The sequence below is a fragment of the Ursus maritimus genome, unplaced genomic scaffold (assembly GCF_017311325.1).
Source record: "Ursus maritimus isolate PB19 unplaced genomic scaffold, ASM1731132v1 scaffold_8, whole genome shotgun sequence".
NCBI lineage: Eukaryota > Metazoa > Chordata > Mammalia > Carnivora > Ursidae > Ursus > Ursus maritimus.
Window position 1 is genome coordinate 78,075,647 of NW_024426996.1, and position 15,578 is coordinate 78,091,224.

General features: G+C 59.0%; 1 protein-coding gene across 1 annotated transcript; it reads left to right on the plus strand.

The window, feature by feature from the left end:
• Nucleotides 1–444: 444 nt before the first annotated feature.
• TADA2B (transcriptional adaptor 2B) lies at nt 445–14,793 on the plus strand. Its single transcript, XM_040625144.1, has 2 exons — nt 445–717; nt 12,329–14,793. The coding sequence occupies exons 1-2, from the start codon at nt 448–450 to the stop codon at nt 13,319–13,321; spliced, it is 1,263 nt and encodes a 420-aa protein (XP_040481078.1). The 5' UTR covers nt 445–447; the 3' UTR covers nt 13,322–14,793.
• The last annotated feature ends 785 nt before the right edge of the window (nt 14,794–15,578 follow it).

The window sequence follows — 15,578 nt, forward strand, 5'->3', positions numbered from 1 at the left end:
AGAGAGAAGGCCAATGGGGAGCCGCGAGCGGGAGACGGGCGGCATTGATTGGACGGGGCCGCAGGCTCTCGCCGCGCGGCCTTCCCGCCCATTTCCCGGCGCCCGGCCTGGGGCGGGGTGGCGGGGAGGCGCTAGGAGGGGCGGGCGGCCGGCGCGAGGGACGCGCAGGCGCAGCGCGGCGGGCCGGGCCCCCGCGAGGTGGCGCGCGCGGAGCGCCTGCGCGGTGCGGCCGGCTGCGGCGGCGGCGGCGGCGGCAGCGGCGGCGGCCGGGCCGGGCCCGGGGCGCCTGCGTGCTGAGGCGGGACGCGGCCGGCTGGCCGGCTCCGGCGGCGCCTGGGCGGGGGCGGCGCGGTGGCGGCGGGCGCGGGCGGCGGTTGCTCGAGCGCGGCGGCCGGCGCGGGCGGCGGCGCGCTGACGGCGGCGGGCGCGGGCGGCGGGCGGGGGAAGATGGCGGAGCTCGGTAAGAAGTACTGCGTGTACTGCCTGGCCGAGGTGAGCCCGCTGCGCTTCCGCTGCACCGAGTGCCAGGACATCGAGCTGTGCCCCGAGTGCTTCTCGGCGGGAGCCGAGATCGGCCACCACCGCCGCTACCACGGCTACCAGCTGGTGGACGGCGGGCGCTTCACGCTGTGGGGGCCCGAGGCCGAGGGCGGCTGGACCAGCCGCGAGGAGCAGCTGCTGCTGGATGCCATCGAGCAGTTCGGCTTCGGAAACTGGGTGAGCGGCCGGCACGACGCGCACCTGCTCGTTCCGTGCCCGCGCCGGCGGGGAGGCGGGCGCGGTCGGCGCGCCGGTTGGGCTCAGAGAGGTGGAGCGACATGCCCAAGGGCACACAGCCAGGAAGTAGTACCAAGGTGGGGGTTTGGGCTGTGGCTTTGCGACCGCAGGGCCCTGTTCCCGACCTTAGGACAGTTGCATGGGTGTTTGCCGAGTGCAGGCGCTTTGGGCAAGACCGCGCTGTACGGAGTCGCGTTGCTGGACGGGGAGAAGGTCCGCAGACTTGACAGAGCGGGAGGCGCCCTGAGGAAGGACTTGGTTCTGCCAGGAGCACAGTGGTGGTTGCAGGCCCCGCAGGCTTCACACACGCCCTCCGGCTGCTCTCCCGTCTCCGTGCACTTGCTTTGTACGCGGCCCGGTTGGCGCTGAGCTGTTGTCAGGGCGTGTGCCCTGGGTCCCCTGGCAGGGGCTTGTTTATCCTGGGGTCCCCGCAAGGCCCAGGACGCTGTGTGAGGAGTGCTCGGTAGGTACTGAACAAAGGAGCACAGACCCAGAGGCGTTTGTCCTGGGCTTTTGCTCTTATCAGAAGGGTTGTGTGGAGACTGCTGAGTGGAGCAGGTGGGAGCCGGGCTCCTTTCGGCGAGGGGGATATTGTCCTGGGCTGCTGCAGGGAGACATGGGTGCCCTTTTCTGGGCAGGCTCTGGGGCGCTCTCTTTCCAGTCAGGAACAGGAAGCTTTCATCTGTGTTAGGAAGGGAACATCTCTGGCTGGATTCCTGGCTGTTGCTGCCAAGAGCTTGTGTCCACCTGCAGGCATTATGAAAAGCAGGGGGGGGCATGACCCCAGCTCCCCCATCTTTCCAGACCCTTCCGCATGAGGTCCTCCTACTTCCCTGAACCAGTATTTCATCTTGCTGCCATTTCTCCATCAGTGCACCCCTCCTCCTGGGCTTCTCCCCTCATTCCCAAACCTGGCCTGCTTTCCTTCCCATGAAGTGGGCCAGCCTTCAGGGACTAACACCCATGCCGCATCCTGGGGAATCCTTATGTTTAGAGATGCACAGCTCCGCAGGGTCTCACCTAAGCGCCCACGTGGCGATCACCGTCGTCTGAAAATCTCATTTTGTTTTGAAGTGCATCGATGCGCACCGAGCCTCAGCTCTGCGCACCTTGTACGATGCTGAAGGACTCTGCAGGAAAGGAGGGCCTCGTCTCTGTCTTCAAGGGGCTTAAAGTATTCTCATCGTTTGAGCCCAGGCCAGGACCTCTTTCTTCCCTAAGTTCTAGCCTTCGACGGTGAGCTGCTGGTGGACCTCCTCGCTGCTTATCTCATGGACATCCTGAGCCTCTATGACCCAGATCTCTTACCACCTCACGCGGTTACAGCCCTCCTCAGGTCCTTCTGGTAGGCCCCGTCCGGCAGGAGCGCCGTCGCCAGCCTACTTTCAGAATCTCACCACTGGTCACAACCGTAGTCCAGGCTGGTGTTTATCTCTTGCCTTGACCGCTTCTGGGGCCTTCCAGCTGGTCTTCCCACTTCATTCTTGTGCCCTCCAGCCCATTCCCTGTGCCACAGAGTGATCTTTGAAGACATGCCGCGTCCCATCAGCCTTCGGTGGCTTCCAGGCCTACTTAGATTAAATTTCATGGCCCACAGGGATCTCAGCTGCTACCCCCTTCATCGTTTTTTATTTCTACTGTTTAGAGCGGTCTTCCTCCAGGTCATGGCTCGTGACTGGCCTTTCTGCTCCATATCAGTGCCTCCATGAGACTCCCCCCTCTCCACTCCATTCTCAGTCGCTTATCGCCACAGCCGTTGCTAAAAATAGCTGAGGTGGGCCCAGAGCTTTGCTGAGTGCCAGGCACTGTGCTGGGCAGTTTGTTTCTTGTGACCTCTTCCCAGCAGCCCTGTGCAGCAGGCTTTGAACTGAATAGTTTGGCGTCAGAATCTGTGCTTCCAGCTGCACTGCTCACCAGTCTCCACTGCCTTCTCTGCGACACTGTGGGGAACACACGAGGACTAGGCCACTTAGAGTGTATCGCAGGAAGCACGAGGCAGGAAGGGGGCCTTCTCTAAAGCAGTGCTTTTGGAACTGAGTGTGCCCAGGAATCACCTGGGGAGCTTGTTCAAATGCAGCCAGCAATCTCAGCTGTTAGAGGAGACAGAGCTGGAGGAGGAGGGGCTTGGGCCTGGGTGCTGAGGGTCCTCTTCCTGCTGAACCCGTGGGGGGTGCTGGGGGGGAGGGCAGAGACCAGAGATTCTGCATGCCAACCACGCCTGGAGCGCTGCCAGGCAGTGGGCGTTAGTAGCTCTCTAGCTGTGCGCTCTTGGGCCACCTGCTCTATCCACTAGACTTCCCCGTGCTTCACCCGAGGCTCTCGGCAGCCCTGAGACGTGCGGGTCCCTTCTCAGTGGATTTCCAGCTGCGTGCACGGAAGCGGTCTGCCCCACGCATGCCCCGTTTAGCCTGTGCCAGTTCTGAGTGGGGCTCCTTCCTACGTACCTCGTCTCGCGCTCTTCAGCACAGCGCTGGGGCTGGGTCTGTAGTTTACAGCTGCAGCACGGTGTGTCGGAGAAGTTAAAATGCTTGTCCAGGATGCCTTGGACTGATTCTAGCGTCTCGGTGTAAGAGCATTAACTGCTGCGGGTCAGAGGCTGGGAGCTTACTGCCGCAGCTAAAGGTGTGGCTGGCCTGGAAGGGCTTTTCAGGGGGCAGAGTCTTGACCTGCTTTAGGGGGAGTTCGGTCTGTGCCTGGGACAGGAAGGGGGGAGATGACCAGGGGAGGCGAGAGCTAGGTTTCGTGGGCTGGGGTGCAGTGTGGAGGAGGCCTCGCTCGAATCGATGGCAGTGACGTAGACGAAGGTGAGCCCGTTTGCTCTCATTTTTGAGATGACACACGTAACCTGTCACCCCTGGGTGGCACTGCTTTGTGTAGGATTCATGGGGTGGGTCGATTTCGGCAGACCTGGGCGAGAGGCTGCTGCTGAGGTCCGGCGCCATTTGCTCCCATTCGTCCTGGGGCTGAGGCCCAGGGACCGACGGGGCCGGGCATGGCTGAGGGATGCTCGCTGTGAGACCGGGAGGGTGTGGGGGCGAGCTGTGTAGCTAGGCTCTGACACCGTGCCCCTGCCTTTGAGGGTGGCTGGGGAGATGCCTGGGAGTAGGACAGCGGTGAAGGGTTGGCAGGTGGGCAGTGAGCCGGAGTCACGTCACCATGGGTATCGAGAGCCTCGAAGCAGCGGGTTTTGTGGTGGGTGCTACTCGTGTTTGGAGTTAGAAGATACAGATCTTGCTGGAAAGCGCTGTGGTTGGTGAAGGGACGTGGCAGAGCGGGAAGTTGACCCAGGTCCTCTGACTCCATGTCCAGAACCATCTGTCTCACTGGTTCACTGAGTGCAGGCAGAATCCCCGTCGCGGTCCTGGATTCCCAGGGGCCACCCAGATCTGCTGAGCTGGCATCTGTATGGGTGAGGTCTGGAAACAGGTGTTGATAGAGTTCCGGTACGGCCCATGGAACCATGTTTGGGAACCATGGGCATGTTCACTTCTCACCGAGGCAGAAGGCCCTTCTGTGTGTTGGTAGGAACGAGTAAGCCCATCCTTTGAGCATCCTGACAGGGGTTAATTGCCATTAAGGATGGGGGCCTGGGTGGAGAAAGCAGCTAGAAGTAGTAGGGTTCTGCAGGGCAGTGGTTTTCAAAGTGCGGCTGATTCAGAACACCCTGGAGGGCTTGTTAGAACACGCATCGTGCCCATCCCCCCGCCCGGCTCTGCATCAGTAAATCTGGTCTGGCTCTGCATGAGAATTTGCATTTCCAGGGACCCTACTTTCCGACCATCGATGTAGAGTAAGCCATGCCACTTTTTATCATAGTAAAATACACATAACATTTATCATTTTAACCATTTTTTTAAGTGAGCTCAGTGCCCAATGTGGGGCTTGAATTGATGACCCCGAGATCAAGAGTCACATGCTTTACCAACTGAGCCAGCCGGGCGCCCCCTGTTTTAGCCATTTTTAAGTGTCCAGCTCAGTGACATTAAGTATGTCCATACTGTTGGGCCACCGTCACCACCGTCCATCTCTAGAACTTTCTCATCATCACAGACAGACGCTGTACCTGTTACACAGCGTCTCCCCACTTCCCCGTCCCCAGCCCTGGGCACCCGCCATCCTGCTTTCTGTCTCTGTGAATCTGACTACTCTTGGGAGCTCCTGTAGAGAAATCCTCAATGTTTGCACTTTGGTGATGAGTTCATTTCACTCCGCTTAGCGCCCTCAAGGTTCATTCATGTAGCGGTGTCAGTGTCCTGCCTGTCAGGCTGAATACCGTCCCGCCGTTCGTACGTCAGGCCGCTCCCACCTTTGGCTGTTGGCCTGCCGCAGCGAACTTCACTGTGCGAACGTGTGTTGGAGTCCGCGCTTGCTGGCCTTCTAGATCGATACCTAGAGGTGGCAGGGCAGGGTCACCTGGTTACTGTTCAGAGGCCGTGTCCTGCTGTTACGCATTTTGTGAAGCGCGCTCTCGGGTTTATTTGACCCGAAAGGCTTCCGTTCCCTTGGGCCAGTCACAGCTGTGTGAGCTGGTGAGTTCTACTGAGTTTAGAGAGGAGGACAGAGAACCTGGAACTGAGGCTTGCAGAACTTTCCATGTAAACAAATCCAATGAACAGGAGCAGTGGCCGAGGGAAATAGGGTTCCTGGAATGGCTGGTGACCTGTAAGGACAGATGACAAGCTGCTGTTAGTCCTCGGCCTGTGATGTGGGAGGTGGCACCCACCACCAGTGTGTCTGTGGAATAGGCTCTTGTGGGCTGGGGGCTGCACGGGGAGGGCAGGGTTCGCCCCAGACCAGTGGGGGCCCGGTCCTTCCACGAGGCAGGCGGCTGTTCCGTTCCCGCTGAGGATGACTGAACGAGGCTAGAGCGGGCAGGCCCGAGCCACATCTGAAGCCTTGTGGGGTCAGCTGGGAGAGGGGGCCCAGGTGACCAGGCCGGCGATTGGTCAGGCAACACTGGGCCCCGTGGGGGCATGTCCCCAGCTCAGGAGGGACAGGCAGGCGTCCTGCTGTGCTCCCCGCACAGACAGGCATGAGCGTGCTTCCCAGCCCAGAGTGTGGGAGTGCGGGAGACCAGCCACCGGGCTCTGGGGCCGTTGCTGGATCTCCTGCTGCCATCGTCCCTCCTCTTTTCTCTGGGCCTGAGGTCACAGCACATTCCTCGGCTCTTTGTTCTTTCCTGGCCCGTGCAGCCCTTTGCTCTCTCCTGCTGCCTTGGGCGGGGTGTGTGTGTGTGTGTGTGTGTGTGTCTGCCCCCTTGTCCCCAGCTGCTCCCCGGGTCTCTGCTTCCAAGGCGGCTCTGCCCGGAGAACGTGCTCCCCTGGGGTGCCGCAGGTTTGCATGCTAGGCCTTCTGGCTGCTTCTGTCCCTTTGAAGCTCCTTGCCTCGAAGAAGAAGGAAGCCCCGCCTCCAAGTCTGGCTCCCAGGCACTGGGGAGGGAAGGCCGCCCCAGCCTCTGCCTGCCGCCTCCAGGGCAGGTGCTGCTGGTGGAAGAGGGGCCCAGGGGCCTCCGTGCTCTCCGGGAAGCTGAAGGTGGCCGGAGTTCTGGGGAAGGAGCTGGTTTGTACGTGAAGACTGAATGTCACTCTGCTCCAGAGGAGACGGCTAGCACAGCACCCCGTGTGCCCCAGAGGTTAGAGGTGGAGTGGCTGAGCGCCAGGCGTGGTGGTTCTGGGAGCGCGCAGGCCCCGTGGTCTGGCCTTGCTCTACCTTTTTAAAGGACCAGGAAGCATTTGATTGCAGAGGTCTCCCTGCGGTGTGCACCGTGTCACTGCCCCCGAGGGCGCCGTGGTGACAGGCCCCCAGGTCCCCCTGCTCCGGAGCGAGACTGTCTGCTACGGAAGCCCTGGGGGGAGTGTCACCTGAGTTTTCGGACTGCTCACCCGAGCAGCGGGGGCGGGGACCACCGGCCCAGCCCGTGGGGCTCCTGGGGGACCAGGCCAGATGCTACATGCAGAAGCACGTACTGTCACTGCGATGAGTTTTATTTCATCCTGACAAAGCCCTGGAAGGCGAGGGATTACAGGCCCAGAAGCAGAAGGTGAGAGGTTAAGGATCACAGACCATAGGTGTTTGAGCCAGAACCTGCCCCCAGCCCCCCCAGGGGGGGTTACCACAGGCTTCGGGGGGCAGGGGTGACCTGGGCGTGGGGGGTGAAGAACGTGCCGTGGGAGTGACGCTCACAGCTTTCCCACAGTGGCGATCATGGGCGCGTGTCGCCTCTTCTGCTGTGACCGGTCACGGTGTAGGGAGTAGTAGCGCCTGCGTGGTTCAGATGAGCCGGAGGCACAGAGAGGTGAAGTCATTTGTCCGGGGTCCTCAGCCGCTAGGGGTAGAGCCGCGACTGGAGCCTAAGCCTGTGTGCACAGAGAAACGGCGTGTCCGGCAGGGGTTCTGGGGTGCCGGCCGGGGTTCTGGGGTGCCAGCCAGGTTCTGGGGCAACCCCGGGACGGGTCATGTGGGGCCCGGCGGGGATCTGAGAGGGCCGCAGAAAGCACACAGCGTCATGGACCCCGCAGGTTAGTTTCTCCCACACGCTCAGACTTCGGAGACTAGTGCTATTGAAAACAGTATTTCAAAGGCTCACACAGAGTTGCTAACTTGAGTCTGCCAAATGAGGATATTAAAAAAACAAAAGATCCAATTAATGATCTCTCACCATTTCACAGAAGGATTATCTCAGTACTGCCCAAGTAACAATGACGTCATCTGGGAATGAAGGGCTGTCCTTTAAGTGGAAAAGTTTAGCTCTGAGGGAAACCCTTACGTCGTCACTAGGTTTTAAGTTTCCCCTCGATGACGGGCCAGTCCAGTGTGAGCGGAAGTGGACTCGCTGATAGGCGCCTCCGACAGTTTATTGTCGGTGGTTGTGACCCCAAGGGGTTTGCACTTGTTGGGAGGACATGCGGGCAGAGCAGGGGGTGCGCAGACACTGCGGGGAAGGGGGAGGCAGCTGTGGGTGTGCGCACAGGCCCTGGCACCGAGGGTGGAGCTAGCCTACACATATGGCGGGCGACTTCTCTGGACTGTCCTCTCCTTTCTGTCCCTGCTCAGGTGCTGGAGGCCGCTCCAGTGAGCCATGAACAGGCCGGAAGGAGACCAGACCGGCTAGAGAAGCCCAGGGAGTCCTGACTCACGGGGATGCTTACTTCCTGTCCCGGAGAGCCAGCATCCTGGCGGGAGTCTAGCGACGTTGGCCAGTAGACCTGCCGCCCGTTCAGGGTCCTAGAGGCATGTTTGCCTTCATCTCTCAGAGGACTCTAAGGAAGCAGCATACCTATCCTTATCTTTTTCCAAGGGTGGGTGCTTTTTTTTTTTTTTTTTTTTTTTTTTTTTTTTTTTTTTTAGTGAGGATAAAGGACAGAACTTGGAATTCTGTTTCCGCAGACTGTGGTCTACTCACCCATGTGCTGCTCTGTGTTGGGGAAGACTAGCTGCGGGCTACAATTGTGTTCCTTGTTTAATTGTAGTTGTGCTTGAGTTGTCCTTGTCTCTCCAGATCTGTCCCCCCAAACCCACTTTTGTTGCTTCTGCCTGCCCACCCGTCTATCTGCCCATCCATGTGTCCGTCCATCCATCCATCATCTAGATTAAGCAGAAACTTTGCCCTTGAACACGTGCTGTGCTGCTGTTGTATGTGACACCGGGGCTGTGACAGGACACTTGTGCCCCTCGCGGGCGGTCGGCAGGTCTCGCGTGACTGCTGACGCGTGCAGATGGGAGAAGACAGTGGCAGGCAGGACGCAGGCGTGTGGTGGGGCACTGCAGCTCTCGCTATTTTTAATCATCTTTTAAAATCTGTTCCTCACTGTCATTTAGCGCCATTGAACCTGTCTGTTTTCTGAGCTGTGTTGTTGCTTTCGTTCACACCATTCCATGTGATCTTCCTCTTATTTCGAAGTCTGAAAAATTAGAATTTTGTGTGTTTTCCTGGGCCTTTCTCAATGGTCCTGAAACGAAGATGGTGGCCTGGGGGCAATTCTCTTTCCGCGGCAGCTGCCAGCCAGTGTCTGTCCTGGCTGTGGCCTTTCAGCCGTCACTGGGCAGCAGGTAGGGTTGATGGGTGACAGAGATTCCTGGGTTCCTGGCGATGAGGTGCTAGCCACTCTGATTTGATTTGTGGCTTCATAGATACTCATAAATTGGGTCCATTCAGAGCCAGAGTCCCCCTCTTTACGTGAAGAGGGTCTGGGCCACCAAAGTGCCAGCACACGCGCACGGCTGGCCTGCTCCCTGGCTGGGCGGGGGGCCCGGGCTGTGGGCATGCGGCGGGAGAGACGTCTCGGGGGCCAAGCCACGGTCACCAGTCAGCCTGCCTCCATGTGGCCCTGGAAGGGGGGATGTTTGCAGAGCAGGACATTGCCCTTGTCCCCTGCCTGTGACCCAGAGCTACACTGTACCCACCGTGGCCAGGGAGCTTTCCCATGGGGCGGAGGAGTCCTCTCGTGAGTACTCTGTATTTTCTTTTCCAGTATTTGAATGTAAATCTTAGACTCTAAGCAAAGCATTATGAGGCAGAATTTAACTTTACTTTTTAGGAGCGCCTAAGCGGGCTGTCGGTGAACTGTCCAGCTTTTGATTCCGGCTCAGGTTGTCGTTATCTCAGGGTCGTGAGATTGAGCCCCAGGTCGGGCTCTATACTCAGCGTGAAGTTATCTTGAGATTCTCTCTCTCTCCCCCTCTGCCCCTCCCCCACACCTGTCTCAAAAAAGAAGAATTTAACTTTTAAAAAAAAAAATAACTTTCATTTACCCAAAAAAGTGAAAAAATAGCATGCAGATTCCCATATATATTCATCTCACAAGCCTCCCGAAATGTTAGCATCTTGCATAGGTACAGTTGGTTCCAGAAAGCGGGATGTTGACATTGATTCAGAGCCATTCACTCATGCACAGACCGGCCTGGGGTCCCACCCAGGAAACCCCAGAGATGATGCTGACGCGTCTCTCCCAGTCACGGTTCTTTCCTTGTCTTGTGGCTGTGACGCGCTGGAGGGATGCTGGCTGGAGCTTCGTAGAATGTTCTGTAATTCAGGTTTGGCTGCCGTGCTCTGGTGCTGAGGCTGAGGCGCCCGGTCCTGGGCCCGCAGCCGTGAGCAGCATGGGACGGGGTCACTTTTCTGACACTTCCTCCCATTGCGGGATTCCTCCTCACGACTTAGAGTTGGACACGACATTCACGAGGATGTAAGCAGGTGTGCAGTGGAGCGGCCCCTCCCCGCTCAGCGCTGCCGCCCTGGGTGGCCTCTAGTGTCCTGATGTGGCACAAGCAGACCGTGTCTGCCTTCCGGCCCTTTGCACAACAGCAGCAGCGTGGACACACTCTTCTGTGGCGCTTCCAGCTTCCTGGGGTCCCGTGTGGCCCTGCTCTGGCCCAGGGCTGAGGCTCGCTGCGGTTTCCGTGCCCTGCTCTCGCTCCCACAGTATCAAAGTTGATGGCAAGAACCTCCAGCAAATGACACACCTTGGTTTGGTCAGATATGACTTGACTTTACTACTCAGAATCCTTCTGGTTTTCAGGATCTAAGTTTTCCCCAAAACGTGCTGCTCTGAGCATCCAGTAATTTCTGAAAGGCAGATTGCTGAGGTTCGGGTGAGCGGACTTGCCGGGGGCAGCCGGCGCTCCTGCACACTGGCTGGGTGCCGTGCTCTGCAGGTCTTCTCGTGGGGCTGGGGCCGGGGCGAGCCTGGACGTGCAGCCCAGCCCCCCGAGCCTCTGGTGAAGGGACACCCCAGGTCCCTCACCCGGGAGGCTTCTTGGATGCTTGACCTGACTCTGGTGGCTGCAGGCTTGTGCAGAAGCTGCGGTGAGGCGGGGAGAAGCCGCCGGGCAGGGCTTGGCCGTGCCTCTGGCTGCACGGCCGGGCCCTGGAAGCTCTGACCGGGCGCGTGTGGGTATTTCCGCTGACTGGACACCCTTGTGAGGATGTCCACTGCTCCTGGACGGGCACGTGTCAGGGGTGGTATTTTTCCAGGCTCGCTCATCAGGGTGAAGAATGCCCCCGGCCTGCTGGCCCCTCACGTGTGCGCCAAGCCTGTGCACGCTCTGTCAGTAGAGCTCGCAGCAAGCGTGGGCTGGGCGGCGGGCTGACTCCTGTCTCCTTACTGGTAAGAACCCGAGGCCCACAGATGGGAAGTGACCAGCTTGGGTCACACAGTGGCCGTAGATGCTGGGGATGGTTGTGACTTGGTTTTTTTGTTTTTTTGGGGGGTGGGGGGAGGTAAATGCTCCCTGGGAAAATATAATAGATTTGATGCAAATGGTAATGTTTTAAAGAAGTTAATCACCTACACAGTTCTTTCCCATACAACCAGAATCTGGTGTTTGCTCTAATCTTCCCTTTTGTCTTTGGTTCTCAGAGAGGGTCCTCCCCCGTTAGGCCCCTGCACTGCCCCGTCCCCTTGCACTGGAGCCCTGCCCTCAGCACTCAGTACCCCCTGGCAGGAGTGCCTGAGGCCAGGCCCCATGTAGGGTCTGTCCCCTCCCAGGAGCCTCGCTCCCATGGCCCCAGATGTGTCCTCAGTCCTCAGTCCTCGTGGATTGGCTGGTTTCTTGGAGTCCAGTTTGGCCTTGGGGGGTGCAGAAACCAACGCGATCTTGGGGGGGGGGTGAGCGTATGAGAGCGCAGAGCGGCTGGTGTGGGGCCCTGGCGGCTGCCAGAGCCGCAGAGCTGAGCGCAGGGTGAGTGGGGGCTGGAGGCAGGGGCTGAGCGCTGCCGGTGAATGAGTGCGCACTTTGGGCAGCTACTTTGTGAAGTGGCTTTAGCGGTTGACTGAGGAAGAGGCCTCTTGGCAGAAGGAAAAGATTGGGGGAGTTGTATAATTTCCTCCCGTTAATAACCCTTGTGTTCATGGGTCACGTTCTGTAGGAGTGAGTGCTCGCAGCCGGTGGCAGACTTTGGCGACTTAACCATGGAGGCTGTCCTCAGTGACGGCCCCCACCCCTTTACAAGCCACACCTGGCCCCTGCACCATCACCTGGGAAGGGGACAAGCTGCCACCCCCTATGCCCCCAGGGCTCTGCCCCTTTCCGTTCCTAGAGGCAGGCAGCACCGTAGAACAGGGTCCCTTCTGTGTCAGGAGCCTAGATGGGGAGCCCTGGTAACCCTGGGAAGAGGCCGGGCAGCTGGGGTGCACCGTGGCCCCAGTCCCCCCCTCCCCCGCCCCCAGAGTGCAGGGTTTGTGCTGGGGCCACGCGGCCAGTACAGGTGGGCTCTGCCAGTCCTTTGTAAGGACCCAGGAGAGCAGAGTCCAGATGCGAAACGTGGGTTCGGGTGTCAGCGCCCCTTCTGACCCCGGCTGTGGGCCGGGGCAGGCGGCGCCTCCGGGGATCATCTCGGTGCACCTGTCGTCCCCGACAGCTCCCGTCTAGTGTCCACAACCGCATGGTGAGCCCAGCTCCAAAGAACACGCCGTCCAGCGCCCTTTGGGAGGGGGGATGACGTGCACTGGAAGCAGTCCAGGCAGACCTCGGCGAAATGGGCAGCGAGCCTCGCGCGCGCCCCGAGCGCGCCGCTGACTTTCGGAGTAACCTGTGACCCCTGTCGTTGTAGGAAGACATGGCCGCTCACGTGGGAGCTTCCCGCACGCCGCAGGAGGTGATGGAGCATTACGTAAGCATGTACATCCACGGAAACCTGGGGAGAGCCTGCATCCCCGACACCATCCCCAACCGGGTGACCGACCACACGTGCCCCGGCGGAGGGCCCCTGTCCCCCAGCCTCACCACCCCCTTGCCTCCCTTAGACATCTCGGTGGCCGAGCAGCAGCAGCTGGGCTACATGCCGCTGCGCGACGACTACGAGATCGAGTACGACCAGGACGCCGAGACGCTCATCAGCGGGCTCTCGGTCAACTACGACGACGAGGACGTGGAGATCGAGCTGAAGCGCGCGCACGTGGACATGTACGTGCGCAAGCTCAGGGAGAGGCAGCGGCGCAAGAACATCGCGCGCGACTACAACCTGGTGCCCGCCTTCCTGGGCAAGGACAGGAAGGACAAGGAGCGGCCAGCCAAGCGCAAGGTCACCAAGGAGGAGAAGGAGCTGCGGCTGAAGCTGCGGCCGCTCTACCAGTTCATGTCGTGCAAGGAGTTCGACGACCTGTTCGAGGGCATGCACAAGGAGAAGATGCTGCGGGCCAAGATCCGCGAGCTGCAGCGCTACCGGCGCAACGGCATCACCAAGCTGGAGGAGTCGGCCGAGTACGAGGCGGCGCGGCACAAGCGCGAGAAGCGGAAGGAGAACAAGAGCGCGGCCGGCGCCAAGAGGGGCAAGGAGGACGGCAAGGACGGCGAGTTCGCGGCCATCGAGCACCTGCCGGGCTTCGAGCTGCTGTCGGACCGCGAGAAGGTGCTCTGCAGCTCCTTGAACCTGAGCCCCGCGCGCTACGTGACCGTGAAGACCATCATCATCAAAGACCACCTCCAGAAACGGCAGGGCATCCCCTCCAAAAGTCGCCTTCCTAGTTACTTGGACAAAGTCCTAAAGAAAAGGATTTTAAATTTCCTCACGGAGAGTGGGTGGATATCCAGGGATGCGTCCTGAAGGCGCGGCTGTGCGCGGGCGGTGCTCACGGCGCTGGCGAGCCCGAAGGACCTGGGGTGAGGGCGGGGAGGAGCTCCTCCCCCTCCCCCCTCCGTTGTTGCTCTTTTTTAAGCAAATTGAGTTCCTTTCTTTTAGGCTATAAATTCTTTTCATGGTCCTCTGAAAGAAGCAATAGTAACGATTTTATGTCGGATCATGGGGGAAGCCGATCTGTGTATATTTTAACTTCGTCCTAAAGTCATACTTACGATGACGATTTGCCTTTACATGTTCAGTTTGGGGACTATTATGAGATTGGGTCATTTCCTTTTGTGTCTTCCCTTTGGTACGCAACTCTTGGGCTGTGGGTAAAAGGAGCAGCTTTCTGCTGGGCCCGCCAGCCGCCAGCCTGACCCTGTGACGTGACCTCTGGCTGGCCGCCGGGGAGCCCTTTGGGGGGGGCCCACTGCCACCCCCGCGGACACCCCAGCACAGCCCCAGCACGCGGCACTTTAGGTGGGGGCCAGGGTGGGGCAGGTGGGAGGGGAGGCGGGGGAACCCCAGGATGTTTTGTTGGGGGCTTCAGAGGAAGAGTCGGGTGGAACAGTGTCCAAATGAGCTTCCTCTGGACTCCTGGCAGTGCGGAGTCAGAGCTTGTGTTCCCGAGCCCGGGCACCTGCCCCTTGCCTCAGTTACCGGGGGACGGACGACCGCTGGGCGGGCTCCCTGGTGTGCGGAGGGGGCTCCCAGGGAGCTGGGAGGAACAGCATGGGTGCCAGAACTCAGCTTTCCAGGGGGCTGCTGCTTGCTGCTCGTCGTACTTGCAGCGCTAAGCACCCCATTTACTTGGAAGAACTTGTTTTAGAAAGTGGAGGGCTCTGAGTTCTGGACTCCACTTCCTCCAGGATTTTCATGGTGGTTGCAATAACCTTTTTACTGAAACTCTGACCTTGACCTTGCTAGCCTGGCTAAGCATCTTACTTCAGGTGGTGTCCAGTGCTCTGCATACCAGGCTGGGCAGGGCTGCTCCCACAGCAGGCTCCGGCAGAGCAGAGGGAGCCTTCGGGGTGAGGCCCTTCGTGGCTTCTCTGGGTCCCGGTCTTGGACCACTCCGCTCCTGCCCAGCCCTGCTGTCTCTGCAGGGGCCCCTCTCCCGTGGATGCACACGGTACCTTCCTTCTGGAACTTGAGTCATTTGTCTTCCTGCTGCTCAGGGTTGGTTCTCCTGTCTAAGGCCCTGCTTTAGAGTCCAGCACTCCATTCTTCCTGGAGCTTATCCTGCCCCTCCTGCCCCCATAGCTACCAAGAGACTGTTTACCTCCCAGAATGTTTGGGCTTGAAGTTACATTAAAGTGAAGTTATTTGAAAGACAAAAGAAAAAAAAGACCCTCATCATTTCCAAGGACTTAATTACGGTGCCTTCTCCTTTCTTTTTACATCCTTCTGTCCCCCAGGGTGAATTTTTCAGCATTAAATAAAACATTTCAAATACATTGTACGTGGCTTTGTCAAGTACGGTGCATGCTGGCAGAGCACGCTCCGTGAGCCAAGCCCAGGACTTTTGTGACCGCAGGAGGAGACAGGGAGCCGAGCAGGGCTGGTACTCACGAGGCCCCCTCCACATTGTCCCCCCTGCAGGCTCACTGCATGGGTCTGGTCTTCCACTGAGCAGGGATGGGGACGGTGCCTCTCACCTGCACTTCCTGGACCAGCAGCTTCTCTGCCCAGGGAACCATGTGGAACTGCAGACCTCAGGAGTGGGGCGCTGCAGCCATTAGCTGGGCCTCCCAAGTCGCCCGGCAGGACACAAGCTGGTTAGGCAGCGCTGGCTGCGGCGTCTCCCGTCTTTGGCATTCACTCATTTTCTGCATCTTCCTGGTTTGGTGAGGTTCTAGATTTGGTATTATTTTTATATGAAATGGTTGCCGACTGAAGCTGGAGAAGCAAAAGATCCCTGTCCATGTGTGGCCCAGGCCAACCGAGGGCTGTCCAATGAAAAATTCTGCGCTTAAGCACGTTTTCAGTATGTGTATCTTTTTTGGTGGTACGAAGAATTTATTTAAGGCTTGGCTGTTTTAAAACCGTGACTGTGTAACTTATGTTAAAGCAGTAGCAGGCTGTCCCACGGAAGAGGTCACTTTATTGTCGGTTGCCTCCTACCCCATCCCCGCCAGCTGTGCCGCCAGCTCAGGGCCCTTAAGCTTCTAGATGTAAAATTCGTCCCCCTCATCCCATGAAATCAGGGTTTTTCCAAATTTAAACCCACTTTGAGTTCAAA

Excerpts from the sequence above, each read along its gene's own strand:
- TADA2B (XM_040625144.1), top strand. The coding sequence starts at position 448 with ATGGCGGAGCTCGGTAAGAAGTACTGCGTGTACTGCCTGGCCGAGGTG. Across the intron at positions 718-12,328 it reads AGTTCGGCTTCGGAAACTGG|GAAGACATGGCCGCTCACGT; the intron begins GTGAGCGGCCGG and ends CTGTCGTTGTAG.